Source organism: Tamandua tetradactyla, chromosome 5, assembly GCF_023851605.1.
Source record: "Tamandua tetradactyla isolate mTamTet1 chromosome 5, mTamTet1.pri, whole genome shotgun sequence".
In the NCBI taxonomy this organism is placed as follows: domain Eukaryota; kingdom Metazoa; phylum Chordata; class Mammalia; order Pilosa; family Myrmecophagidae; genus Tamandua; species Tamandua tetradactyla.
Window position 1 is genome coordinate 186,204,924 of NC_135331.1, and position 14,768 is coordinate 186,219,691.

The window sequence follows — 14,768 nt, forward strand, 5'->3', positions numbered from 1 at the left end:
CAAATAAAAGCCACTAGGAAGTTATGAGTGCTGCCACCTTACTTGATACTTTGTTCCTAAGTACACCTGATACCTTTTGGGGAAGCTATAAAAACCATTATCAGTTAGCCTTGGCCCTAAGAACCTATGCTAAATGAACAGTATTGCAGCATTATACTCAATTCTGAATGAATGGAGGTATTACACAAAGTCATACATTTATTTACTTCAATCCCTTAATCTAACCTTAAAAGAACTCTGATGTATAGAAGGAAAAACAGCCAGCCATGAAGTTTTAATAAACAATTGAGAGAAAGCATACTTGCTGATTCCCTTTGAAGTATAGCTAAACGGTTGGGGTGTGAAAAGGGATTGCAGTTTAAAGAAGTGAGAGGAAAGGACCATGGAGTACGTTGATTGCTTTGTATCAGAGAACCTACTTTCTAGGGATTTGGGTACCATATAATCTATGTGAATTTGAGTCGTATTTGGGTACAAATCATCTCTCTCTTTTTCTTTTAAGCATATTACTTAAAAGCTTTGCATGTTCTTCATTGTGATTTTTTAATTGGATCTTGGGGTATATTTCCCCCCATGAAACATGTATATTCTTTTAGTTGAAGTCCACGAAGAAATAGTAGCTGATGAATTAATATTTGTGATACAATTTGTGTTTTCATAAAAACCCTTTAAATATATAAATATGAAGAAGGGAGATGCTAAGAGTTTGTGGGGGAAAAAAAAAGAAAAATTTTACATGTAATTCCTCCATGCTAACCAAACAATTATCATATGTTTTCATATGAAAATTTTTTGTTAACAGTAATCAAATGTGTTTAAAATTTTGTTGTAACGTTTATATTTCTATACTCTGCCCAGGTATATTATATTAGTTTAGATTTCTTCATAATTGTACTTATTACTTATATTTTTAATTGAATGTTTAGCTTATAGAGGTCATGAAACATGATAGAAATATGGGGAAACAGGTCCCTGAGAATCTTGCCTCTCCACAGACTCATTTACATAATAGTGTGTCACTATTTAAATGATTTTTTTAAATATGTTTTAAATGGAGTGTGCAAATAATTTGATTTCCTTTGTTTCCCACTTCTATCTCAAACATTTCTCATGTTACTGAATAATTTTCATAAACTTTCTTTTATTGACTATATTATATTTGCTTAAATATCCTTCTGTATTGGCTGCCAAAGCTGGTATAGTTTGGATTTAAATTTGGGTTTTTTAAATACATATAAAAATTATAAATAATGTGTTGGTGATACTCGTCCTGGATATATCTCTTTACCATATTTTAGACTTCTGAAAGTATATATTTCCAAAGGTAGAATCACTAGGTTAAAGGAGATCATTGTTTTTAGCATTTGGCACATATTGTCAATTTGCTTTCTATAGAGATTCAAACAATTTCTGCTTCCATCAAAAAAAATTTGAGAATCTGTTTCCTTATGAGCGTTTGCTTGTCATTAGCATTTTAAGTGGTGATTTAATAGTTTAAAAATACTTTGTTCTGTTTTACATTTCCTTGTCTGCTTGTAGAGTAAATAAATATCCATGTATTTTTGAGTTAAATTTTCTGTTCATGTCCTTTGTCTGTCCATTTGTGTGGTCCAGGTTAGGGCATAGTCCTTATTGAATTATATGAGTTCTTTTATTTGCAAATATTAACCCCTTTCCTGGCATATTTTCTACACGTATTTCCCCACTCTTATACTTTTTTTACCTCAGTGGTGTGTTTTTATTTAATTGGTTTCATATACATATATACATTAATAATATATATATATATATGTATTTAATGTTTTGAAAATGTTATATGACAAAATTTATCATTCTTTTCCTTTTTGGATATAGATAGATAGATAATATAGATACATACAGATAGATAAAGTATTTTGCTTCCAAGCTTAAAAAGTCATCTTTAATCCAGAGTTTGATAAGATCTATAAACTATTTGATTTTTAAATATTTGACTCTTTAATTGGATCTATATGTATTAGATGCCTACACTAATTTTTTTCCAAAATGACATCAGCTAACCCAATTGTGTTTATTAAATAATCCTCTCCTACTCACTGATGTGATTTCTCTCTAAACATGTATTAAATTATAATAGATGATTGTCTCTTTTCTCAGTACTCTAATCTTGCTGATTTTTTAAGAAACTCTGCTTATTCTAGTATTTATTAAAGTCGTGCCTTTGTAAAATTTGTACATTCAAACAAGGTTTGATAATCTATTAATTCATTATTTTAATTAGTATTCTAAATAAAATAATTTTTTCCTTCTTTCATTTGCTACAACTGTTAATTTTCCTGTAATGAGTTTTTACCTTTTTTTTTTTCAGTTGAAAAGACCAACTTAATACTTGGTATTGTATTGTGAGGACATCTGACTTGTGCTGCTAAATCCAAATTATAACAATTTTGGTAGATAACTAGAACAAGTCTTAAAAGTGTTTGCCTCCTGTACCTGACCGAGATACTTACACATAGGTGTGATTTTTATTATACTATGGTAAAAAAATATGAAACATTTATGAAAATTATTAATTATAGACACTGAATTATATATTCAATGAAAATTGAATAGCAGCATATTAAGATCAACTTAACTATTTTTATTTGGATCTCATTGTAACTTAATACATGAAATTCTTCAGTAATTTATGTGATTTGTTTATTTTAAAAATGTTTTCTACTTTATGTAAATTCTTAACCTACAGAAAATATATGCTATTTTTGAAATGTCTTCCTCACACTTAGTTATCACACAATCAAATCTAGTGCTAATATTCAGTTCAAATTAAATTTTAAAATAATAGGAGGCTTTAAATTTTGCTGGAGGTGTTAGAATATTTGTTCATTTCTACATAAAAATGCATTTTAAGGCTATTCCCTGTGATGCAGATTAGATACCAAAGTCAGTAAGAAATTAGTTTAAATTAAGATATAAGTCTTAAGTTGAAACATATCAAATTCCCTATAGCAAAGAAACCCAGTACCTTGGAAGATAATTAAAGTTATCAGAATGTGGGCTTCAAAACAGCAGATGCCAGATCATTTCAAAGTCACCATCTTATTTATTCTTTGCGGCTTATTCTATCCTAATTCACTTGAATTTTTACTTCTGATAATTACCTTTAAATAATAGGCTTTTACAACCAGTCCTTGACGTTTTGACTCCCTGAAATAACAGATGATGATTCATTTCACCTGTTACTCCCCTTCCAATTTTTGAGTTATTCTTTTAGTTCTTTGGAGTCTTCTACCTTTAATTCATTTTCTTGAAACTCTGTTCTGTGTTCAGCCATCTAAGAGTAGGTGAGTATATTGGCCCCCTGACAGTTCCTTCTACTTTTCGGTCTCCTGGTTCTGTAAGCTATAGCTTTATTTTAATATGGTCAGATGTAACAACATTTGCATTCTGTTTTAATCATATTTAATACTTCTGTTTTATCTAAAGCATGCTTTTCAAATGTAAAAGCCAAGTAGGTTTTTACATAATCAGAAACATAATTATGCAACTAGGATTATATTTCCTTTTCTATGAGATCACAACTTCTAGGGAAAATGCCCCTCTCGTCCTTACTACCAATTACTCAGTCATGCTATATTTTGGTAAGCCTCATCTTTTGAACATAGTTTTTTATATGCTTTTTGTTCCATTTTGGTTTTTGTTCCTGAAAGTTGTCCTTGTTTTTCTCTCTTCCTTATCAAGAAAAAAAATCCATTTTGTTTATCATGTTATTTGATATCTAGCTTCTTGAGAATTTTATACTTGCTCTATACTCCATTGCTATTTTTTGAAGATGTTCTTGAAACCATCTGGCTTCCTTTTTCAAATGGGACTGATAGATCTCTAATTTTTCTCTGGAATTTCTTACATGAATTTTGTATGTGGTAGCAGTCCTTATCTTCAATTTCACGTTCATTGAATTAAATACTTCCTTAATTCATGATTCTAGAAGAAAAGCAGAGGAGCCTTACCATCTCTGTAAATGTTTTATTTTTGCCCTGAAGTCTGATTTATTTTATAGTGGGAGAAGAATTCTAGGCTCATACTATATTGCATAAGATCTTTGAAGGGTTTGGTCCTGTGCTTGCTCTTTTGATATCCTTATGTCACAGAGAATTTGAGAATAGTGAGCCAAGGAAAGAACTGAGTATTACTCGTGGGATTTTTTTAAAAGCTTTCCCAGTAACTGTTGCTTCTAATTAATTCTTCCAGATATCAAAAGTCGTGGAGGGATGCACGATTGTTTCAGTGTTAGAATGCTCACCTTCAATGCGGAAGACCTGGGTTCAATTCCTGGACCATGCAACCCCCCCAAAAAAAGTCATGGAGGCAGATACATATAAAAATACTTTTAGAAATAAATAGGAATTTAATATTCTACTTAAAGTGCAATCTTATTGACACCAATACATTGTAGTTACTTTAGTTATTATTTCCTGCTTGAAGAATAAAGCAAACTTTTACTTCTTGGTGAAAGTAGAGATAAATACTGTAGACAGTTGTGTGCTGGTTTAATTATAACATGTATTAGATATTTAGCAATTCATTGATTACTCATCTTCTACCTTCTGATTCACTGAAACCTGTATAAAAGATGAAAAGCTGTATTCTAATTCTATTTTTAGATGATTTTGGGGCTTTTTATTGAATTATATTTATACAATTTGAGGGTAAGAACCATTATGTTTATGTTTGTGGCTTATATAATTAATCTCTTAATTACACATCTTGATTTGTCCTAAGAATAATATCATAGACACAAGTTTAGCCCATTGCGCCATTTCTTTTTGCTACAGTGTGGACTTAATATCAAACTCATATTAAAGAAATACCTGTCATATTCTGAACATTTAGTCTCACAGCTTAAAGTATAAAGAAGTAAAAGCAACATTTGTTGTAAAAAAAAGAAACTGCATTGCTTAAGCATCAGCATCCTTATTTGTTAATGGTGGGCAAAATATAGCCTGGGATTAATACCAAATCAAATGACATGTGTAGTTTGAGTGCTGTGTTTAGCATTTTATATTAGGAACAAGGAAAAGCTGTTAAAAGAGAAAGACTAGAATTCACGGTCTTCATTATTGAAATCAAACAAATATGGCACATACAGATTTTTGATCCCTGTGAAACAATATGACAAGCAAATATTGAATGACAGTGAAAATTATTGTGAAAATTTGAGACACATTACTGTTAGTGAAGAGTTTAATTAGAACCACTTCTGGAGGAGAAACTCTTGATGTCATTTGAAGTAGGGATGGATGTGAATTGGTCTTGAGAGCAGCAGCAGCATGGAATCGGCCATGTATCACGCATGGCAAGCATGGCATGTTTGTCTGACTGGAGTACAGACTGTGCAGTTGGTTAGCAAAGAATGTGATGACGACCTTCTGACTTCATCTTTAAATTTAGAATAAGAGGCTTCTTAGCTTACTAAAGAGACTTGCATCAAAACCCTTTCTCCAGGGTGGTGCAATGGTGGCTCAGTGGCAGAGTTCTCACCTGCCAAGCTGGAGACCCAGGTTCGATTCCCAGTGCCTGCCCATGTAAAAAAAAAAACCTTTCTTCATTCCCTAGGGCTGTCACTCCAGCAGATTATTTTCTGAGCTCTGGTTTTGAGTACAAATGCCAATCTTCTGCTGCCCTCATGAGGCTTAAATGTGCCGCTCTGTGCAGTGTTTGGCACAGACCGGACTCGGAACAAATATTAGTCCTTTACAGGTCACCTAGGTGATGGGAAGTTTGTTAAGCTCTGTTATCTCCATTTTAAGATCAAGTACGGAATGAGTGTGAGAGCTGAATCCTCACACTGATGTTTCTTTTAGTCTCAGTGTCTTGAAGCAGCAGAAGGGAAGACCTAAAATTGTGGAATTGTAACCCACACTGAACTATGAAATCTGTTCTATAACTAATTATTTCAAATGTGGTGTGCTGTGAAATTTAAGGATTTTTTGTATATATGTTATTTTTCTCAGTAAAAAAAAAAATTTAATACAAAAAAGATCAAGTACAACACAGGCTAAAAGTTGAATATACAAGGAGCTTCCAGGGAAGGTGGCAGAGTAGGGAGCTGCAGGACACACCTCTCCTCCGAAAGCAGCTAGTGGACAGGTAGAACTATCCGAGACTGTGGTTCTGGGCTCTGGAGACCAGTGGAGCACTGTACAGCATCCAGGAAAGAGCAGGATGGGAAAACCGAGAAGCTGCAGCCAACCCGGAAGCCGAGAGAATCACACCGCAGCAGTGACCGGCCCCCATCACCCGTCCTCAACACAGCTCCTCCATGCGGTCTGCAGCTGACTGCTGTAGACGGAGAGGGGCGCAGAGCCCTTACTCCCCAGGGACAGCAAGACCTAATGTCAATCATGTCTTCTGACCAGCAACTTTGGAAACCTGGGTCCTGACTCTGGATTTTACCCTGCTCCAAATAGGGTTCCCTACAGACATTGTTTCACCGCCATCCGCACCAGAGGTGGAACCTGTAGAGGTTGAAAAAAACACACTCCTTCCTTAGGGCTGCTACACATAGTTTGCTGAAGAGCACGGCTTCAGGAAACCACAAAGGCTTTTTGAAGTCTTTCCTGACCCTCTCCCCAGGGCCCTTTGTAACTGGCCGGTACCCTCTTTTTGGGCCACTGGCCCTGTCTTGATCAGTAAAACAGAGGAAATTCTAAATATCTACAACAAATTGAACTAAATATCAAAGAGAGCCACAACTCCAAGCCAATGAACAATAAGACTAGGCAAGAGAGAGAGAGACTGATCATCAGAACAACCTTATCAAGATAATCAGATGCCTAAACATCAGCAAAAAATTACAAGCCATAAAATTACAAGATATGACCCAGTAAAAGGGACAAAAACTTCAGAGACAGAGAATTTGAAACAATTAATCAAAGATGCTCTAACAAACAGAGAAATTGAATAATGTTATAAATGCACTAGACCTAACAGACATATAAGAACATTGCACCCCAAAATAGCAGGATAGACATTCTTCTCATGTGCTCATGGATCAGTCTCCAGGATAGACCATGTTAGCTCACAAAATAGGTCTCAATAAATTTTTAAAAATTGAACTTATACAAAGCACTTTTTCTGACCATAGTGGAAGGAAGCTGGAAATCAATAACAGGTGGAGAACTGGAAAACTCAAAAATATATGGAAGTAAAACAGCACACTCCTAAACAATCAGTGCATAAAAGAAGAAATTGCAAGAGAAATCAGTAGATAACTGAAGTTGAATAAAAATGAGAACACAACACATCACAACTTAGAGAATACAGCAAAGGCATTGAGAGGGAAAAAATTTATAGTTGTAGATGCCTACATTAAGAAAAAAGAAAGAGCTAAAATCAAAACTGGAGGAACTAGAAAAGTAACAGCAAATTAATCCCAAAGCAAGAAGGAGGAAAGAAATAACAAAGATTAGAGCAGAAACAGATGAAATTGAGAATAAGAGAAAACAATAGAAAGAAAGACTCAACAAAACCAAAAATTATGTCTTCGAGAAATTTGATAAAGTTGACAAACTCTTAGCTAGATGGAGAAAGAAAAAAGAGAAAAGATCCAAATAAATAAAATCAGAAATGAAAAGGGGTCCTCAATACTGATCCCACAGAAATAAAGAGGATCATAAGAGGATACTATGAACAATTGTATGCCAGCAAATTAGAAAACTTAAATTAGATGAACGATTTCTTAGAAACAACATGAACAACCTGTACTGACTCTGAAAGAAATGGAAGATGTCGACAGACCAATTACAAGTAAAGAGATTGAAGCAGTCATCTAAAACCTCCCAAAATGAAAAGCCTGGAGATAGATGTCCTTCACAGGTGTATTCTGCCAATCATTGCAAGAAGAATTAATACCAAAGCTGCTCAGATTCTTCCAGATGTTTTAGGAGGATGGAGCACTACCCAACTCATTCTGTGAAGCCATCATTACCCTGATACCAAAGCTGATACTACAAGAAAATATTATGGACCATTTTCTCTAATGAATATAGATGCAAAATCCTCAACAAAATGTTTATCAATCAAATCCAACAAACATCAGAAGAAATACAAACCATGGTCAAGTTTGTTTTATCCCAGACATCCAAAGAAGGTTCAACACAAGAAGAACAGTTAATATAATATACCATATTAACGAATCAAAGTAGAAAAACCACATAATCAGCTTGATTGATGCAGAAAAGGTATTTGACAAAATCCAGCATCCTTTTTGATAATAAAAAATAGTACTTAGATAAGAATAGAAGAAAACTTCACAGAATTAAGGACATATATGAAAAACTGACAGCTAACATTGTGCTCAGTGGTGAAAGACTAAAAACTTTCACTCTAAGATCTGAAACAAGACGAGGATACCCACTGTCACCATTGTTACTCATTGTTGTGCTGGAAGTTCTAACAAGAAGAGTTAGGCAAGAAACAAATAAAAGGCATCCAGATTGGAAAGGAAAAAGTAAAACTTTCACTATTTGCAGATCCAATATATAGAAAATCCCCCCAAATCTGTAACTATGCAATTAGAGCTAATGAGCAAGCTACTAGAGCTTCTAAACAAGTTCAGAAAAGTGGCCGGATACAACAAGATCAACACATAAAAATCAGTAGAATCTCTGTACATTAGTAATGAGCAATCTGAAGAGGAAATCAAGAAAAAAATCCCTTTGCAATAGCAACTGAAAGAATCAAATATCTCAGAATAAAGTTAACCAAGGATGTAAAAGACCTGTGCACAGAAAACCACAAAACATTGCTTGAAGAAATTAAAGAAGACCAAATAAATGGCCAGACATCCCATGTTCATGGATTGGAAGACTAAATATTGTTAAGATGTCAGTTCTACTCAAATTGATTTACAGATTCAATGCAGTCCCAAACAAAATTCCCACAGCCTACTTTGCAGAATTGGAAAAGCCAATTATCAAATTTATTTGGAAGGGTAAATGGCCCTGAATAGCCAAAAACATCTTGACAAATAAAAATGAGGTTGAAGGATTCACACTTCCTAACTTTAAAGCCTATTACAAAGCTACAGTGAATCAAAACAGTACAGTTCTGGCATAAAAATAGATATAATGACCAATGGAATCAAAATGAAAATTCAGAAATATACCCTCAATTTATTGCCAATTGGTATTTGACAAGACTGCCAAGTTCACCCAACTTGGATAGTATAATCTCTTCAACAAATGGTGCTGAGAGAACTGGATATCCACATGCAAAAGAATGAAAGAGGACCCCTACCTCACACCTTAAACAAAAATTAACTCAAAATGGATCAAAGACATAAATACAAGAACCAGGACCATAAAACTCCTATAAGAAAATGTAACAAAACATCTTCAAGATCTTGTGGTAAGCAGTGTTTTCTTAAACTTTACACCTAAAGCACAAGCAATGGAAAAATAATGGTTAAATGAGACTTCCTCAAAATTAAAGACTTCTGAGCTTCAAAGGTCTTTGTTCAGAAAAGTGAAAAAGCAGCCTACACAAGAGGAGAAGATGTTTGGATACCACGTACCCAGTAAGGGTTCAATATCCAGAATACATAAAGAATCCTACAACTCAACAATAAAAAAACAAGTGACTTAATTTAGAAAATGGGTAAAAAAAAACTTGAAGACATTTTTTCAACAAGAAAATACAAATGGCCAAAAAGCACACAAAAAGATGCTCAACATCACTAGCTATTAGAGAAATGCAAATGAAAACCACAACTAGAAATCATTTCACACCTACTAGAATGGCCACTATTAAAGAAACAGAAAGCTATAAGAGTTCAAGAGGGTGTAGAGAAAGAGGAACACTCATTCATTGCTGGTGGGAATGTAAAATGGTGCAGCCACTGTGGGAGACAGTTTGGCTGGTTCCTCAAGATGCTAAGTATGGAATTGCCATATGATCTGGCAATCCTGCTGTTAAGTATATACCCAGAAGAACCAAAAGCAGGGATTCAAACCATTTTCACACTGATGTTCATAGCAGCATTATTCATGATTGCTAGAAGATGGAAGCAACCCAAATGTCCATCAACCAATAAGAGGATAAACAAAATGTGATATATACATACGATGCAATATTATTCATCAGTAAGAAGGAATGAAGTCCTGATGCATGTAACAACATGGATGAACCTTGAGGATGTGCTGTTGAGTGATAAGCCAGACACAAAAGACAAAAATTATATGATCTCACTAATATGAACTAAGTATAATAATCAAGCTCATAAAGTTAGGATCTAGAATATGAGTTACCAGGAGATAGAATGGGGGTAGATAATGAGGAGCTGATACTTAATTTGTGTGGAATCTCTGTTTAGGTGGATTGAGAGTGTTTGGGAAAGGATGGTAGCACATTACAGTGAGTATAATTAATGGCACTGAATTCTGTTTGAGCATATGGATAAAAGGTGTAGTTTTAGGTTGTATATGTTACTAGAAGGAAAGCTAGACAATAAACATGGGAATCATGCAGGGGACGATGTCTGTGGTGATTAGTACAAATATAAGAATGTTCTCTTCATGAACTAGTACAAAATGTTAATAATAGAGCAGTTTATGAGAAAAACACAACTAATTCAATCTATGGACTATAATTAATAGTATTATCGTATTCTTTAAATATAGTTAAGTCTGTAGGGACATAATTCGATTAGTGGTTGTGTAGGGCTGGGAAAGAATAGAGGGATTGAGCAGTGACTGCTAAGGGGTATAGGATTTTTCTTTTTTGAGTAATGAAATGTTCTAAAATTGATTGTGGTGATGAATGCAAAATTCTGTGATTATTGTAATAGCCATTGATTGCACACCTAGAATGGATTGTATGCTATGTGAATATATCCCAACAAACTGCTAAAAAAAAAGTTGAGTGTACAATAAAGTAACCTTTGTTCTAGCTGCACAATAGTTGTCTCCCCATGTTTCCTCCAAGTCCTCAGGTGCTTTAAAGAAGGGTCAGGAGTGGCTCATGGGTCCCCTAGTGCTTTGGGCCTGTGTTCTTCCTTAATTCCATCTGCTGTGCTAAGTGCATATGGCTTTGGCAATCACCGCAACAGAGGGGAAATGCTGGGTGGGGAGCAGGTTTTCCAAAAGCCAACGACCTTGTGCTTCGGACACCCTCGCCTATACATGCCCCTTCTTAGCCTAGTATCTTACCTGTGTTTGTAATTTACATTCTTTTCCTTAAAACGGCCCCTTAAATCTGAAATTAAGATACAGACCTAAAAACCTGAATCCACTCCAACTGGATTGTCATGGAAAAGAAAGGAAGTCAATATAATCCACAATACATCAATAAAGAATATGGTGACCAGTTGCAGGAACAGCGTGTTTTGCTTATGTCCAAGAAAAATAATCAGTCGGTGACCACTGACCACAGATGCTCCCACACCCTTGACTGCGAGCTGGCTCTTACCTGTCTAGGAAGAAATGCCTCCTGACCAGGTGAGGGAGAAAGGAGGCAAGCAGCTAAGGGGATTGCAACCCCGTACCCTTTGCCGTGCACCAATTTCTCACATCTGTAGGCGAGCGAAGGGGAAGAGGTTGGTGAGGGCTAATGCTGTGTTACTCTGGATCTGTGTGTGTCATGCGGTAGGGTGGGCACTTTACACAGATTAGCACACTTTGGTTCTCATCAGACGGTAAATATCTAAACTGAGGCTCAGCAGAGATGAAGTGACTTCATTTTACCCAATGAGTGGAGCCAGAATTCAAACCCAGGGCAGCTCGAGGTCACAGCCCAGCTCTTTGAGCGTAGCTAGGGGGCCGAGGCTTACCTGCCAAGGGTCAGCCAGGTCCTGGGAGGGAATGGGTGTACACCTAGAGCTCACCTGTAGATTCTGAACACCTCACTTCCCACCAGCCACTTGGTAAAATCATGTTGCTTAAACTTTCCTTTCTCAGTGCATGCACATATTGCTCAAGCCTCAAGCGGAGTTTTTACCATTATATGATTAGCAACAGTTGTTATTTTAAAAGCAGCCTCATTAGTCGTTTATACATTCTTACCCTTTTAAATTGCACTTTAGCATTTTGGTCATTTAATCACTAAAACTGAAATAGTGAATATGAATTGTAATTAACTTTGAGATTTTTATTCTCAAAACCTATAGAATGAAGTTATATTTTGAAGTGAAAAATCTCTTCATCTCTCAACCTTTTAATTTCCCTTTTCACATTAACATTCTTTTCTGGGTGATTTTTCTCCCTTCTCCATAACCACCGACCAAGTTTTCAAAAGGCAGCTGGAAATCGACTGCTGAAGTAGCTTGGGGAACGTCACAGTGTGTCAGGAGGAGGAAAGTGAAATTCTAAATGAAATATTCACGTTAAAATTGTGGACTGTGGCCAAGGCTTCCCGGACTAGAGACTAGCCGCCCTCGGCGGGCCTCACACATATGGGAGCCTCAGGTTCTCACCTGCCTGGCATGCTCACTAGCGCCCTCGGCCCAAAGCGGGGTCCCGGGAGAAGCGTCCAGTGGTCAACGGCACTGTGAGCAGAGCACTTACACCTGTGGGGACAGGGTGAGTGAGGTGGGACGTCACTGCGGAAGCTCTTGCTCTGAACTCCAAGAGGACTGTCTCCAGGTGGCCTGACTTGAATACAGCATGTTAATGCATGAGGGGGCTGGACAGTGTAAATAGTTTTTATTACACGGGCAGGCTCCAGGAACTGAACATGGGGCTCTGGCATGGCAGGCAAGAACTCTGCCACTGAGTCACCATCACCTACCCTGTTGTTTTTATAAATCATTTTTGATGAAATAATTTTTAAGTTCTCTTAAAAATTACACACCTAGCAGGTACCATACCTCACAAGTATGTAAATACTCGAGTAAAAAATGGCTCCAGTTTATGTACAGTGCCCATGAGGATTCTTGAGTTTAGGATCCAATTGTATCTCAAAGAGGAATATCCAGATTATGACGTGGTCTCAGGGCGTGGCATAGCGACTGCCCCTTTGGGGTCGTGGGGCGTTGTCGAAGCATGGAATCCTTACCTTAGGGGTGAAGCTGCGTCACTGCAGCTTGACCAGCAATAGAGGAAGGTGTTTGGTTGCATAGATGGCATTGAACAGAGTCCTGTCATATTTACAGATGCTATTAGCATAGGAGACTCAAATAGGACTGCAGATAAACCAGTATCTACTATTGTTCTGTCTGCAAAGGGAGATTTCTGTGCTTTATTGCAGTTTTTCATGACCCCTTCTCTTAAGAATGCATCTCATCTCTTTTTACTCCTCCTAGATCACCTTATTCTCACTGACTGTAGCAAAATCAAAATATACTTTTGCAGCATTTTACATTGTTCCCCAACTGTTGAGTTAGGTGTGTATCTCTATAGAAAAGTGAGTTTTCTTTTGGATTTGTCTGTTTCTATACTGGTCAATAAAAGCCAACATCTTGAGTGCCTCAAATGTTATCGAGTACTTAAAATATCTGCCCATGTGGAAGTATCTGGGACAAATCCAGGCTTGATGACCATGATCATAAGCAAACTGACAGGAATTTACCTAGCCTCAGGAGTGCTAGGTAGGGATTTTATTTGGGGAAACCTAAGTATTTCTCAGTGCAACTCTGTACTCACCCGTGTAACAACCCCTCTTGTCTCTCCCTGCCTCGTGGCTGCAGATCCACATCCAGAGGACTGACGGCTGTGACCACATGACGTGCTCACAGTGCAACACCAACTTCTGCTACCGCTGCGGGGAGAGATACCGCCAGCTCCGGTTCTTCGGAGACCACACCTCAAACCTCAGTATATTTGGATGCAAATATCGCTACCTCCCAGAGAGACCTCATTTAAGGCGATTGGTGCGAGGGTCGGTCTGTGGTGAGTATCCGGCCTGACCCTGCGGCTGCCCTGGCTGGGGTGAGGCAGAGCTGAGAAGCGGGGCCCACCACGGGGCCCACACGGCTGCTGTCAGCCAGGCATCCTGTAGGGCCTTTTCCCCAGGGGAGGCCAGCCTCCCGCCCGGTGGGGTCAGAATGAAAAGCACGTTTGTTAGCAGAACACTGCTTACCACCACCAGTAAGCAGATTTTGTTCTCTGAAAAACAGATTACTAGTTACACTGTAAAAATCTGAAGTTGTTAGGCTGTTACATTTCTGAACCCTATTGTAAGCCACTTGATGGGAGGGACTCTATCACCTTTTTCTCTGTGTGGACAGTGCCTGAGAGAGCACGCACAGCGTAACGCGCCAGGAGACGAGGTTGAGAAAGGCAAAAGGAACTTGTGTCTCAGAGCTCCTCTAACAGAGTTGAGTTGTTCTATGTAATTGATAGGCCACTGTGTATATTTTTCTATTATATTAATAGTGAATAGCTAATGGATTATCAAAAGCCCCCATGGCATACAAACTTGAGTTTAGAGATCCAAATGTAAACGTGTTTATGGATTGACTCTTCCCTGCTTCTTCCTTAAGAACACACAGTCTCACCACTTCCCACCCAAAAACATGCACCCAAACATACAGATGTAAGCACCCCTCTCCCCCTGTAATCAAATTGCCCTGGCCTAATGCCCCCATCTGCAGGTGCTACAGTGTTTTATTGCTGGTCCTTGGAAGCATACTCACTGTGAGATTTTTTTTCCCCTCTTGTCCATCACACTCAGCTTCATTATTTCTTTCTCTGGCAGGCTTTCTTTTGTGTGTGCCACACTTTTTAAAATCTTCCTTATTTCCCTCCTACTTACCTTTGCCTGTTACTTCATGAAAATCTCCTTGCATGGCT

General features: G+C 37.1%; 1 protein-coding gene across 1 annotated transcript in view; it reads left to right on the forward strand.

The window, feature by feature from the left end:
- RNF217 (ring finger protein 217) overlaps window positions 1-14,768 on the forward strand; it is a 142,459-nt gene that overhangs the window by 110,412 nt on the left and 17,279 nt on the right. Inside the window, exon 4 of the mRNA XM_077162806.1 lies at window positions 13,664-13,865. Coding sequence (XP_077018921.1) covers window positions 13,664-13,865 — 202 coding nt within the window. The remainder of the gene's footprint in view (window positions 1-13,663; window positions 13,866-14,768) is intronic.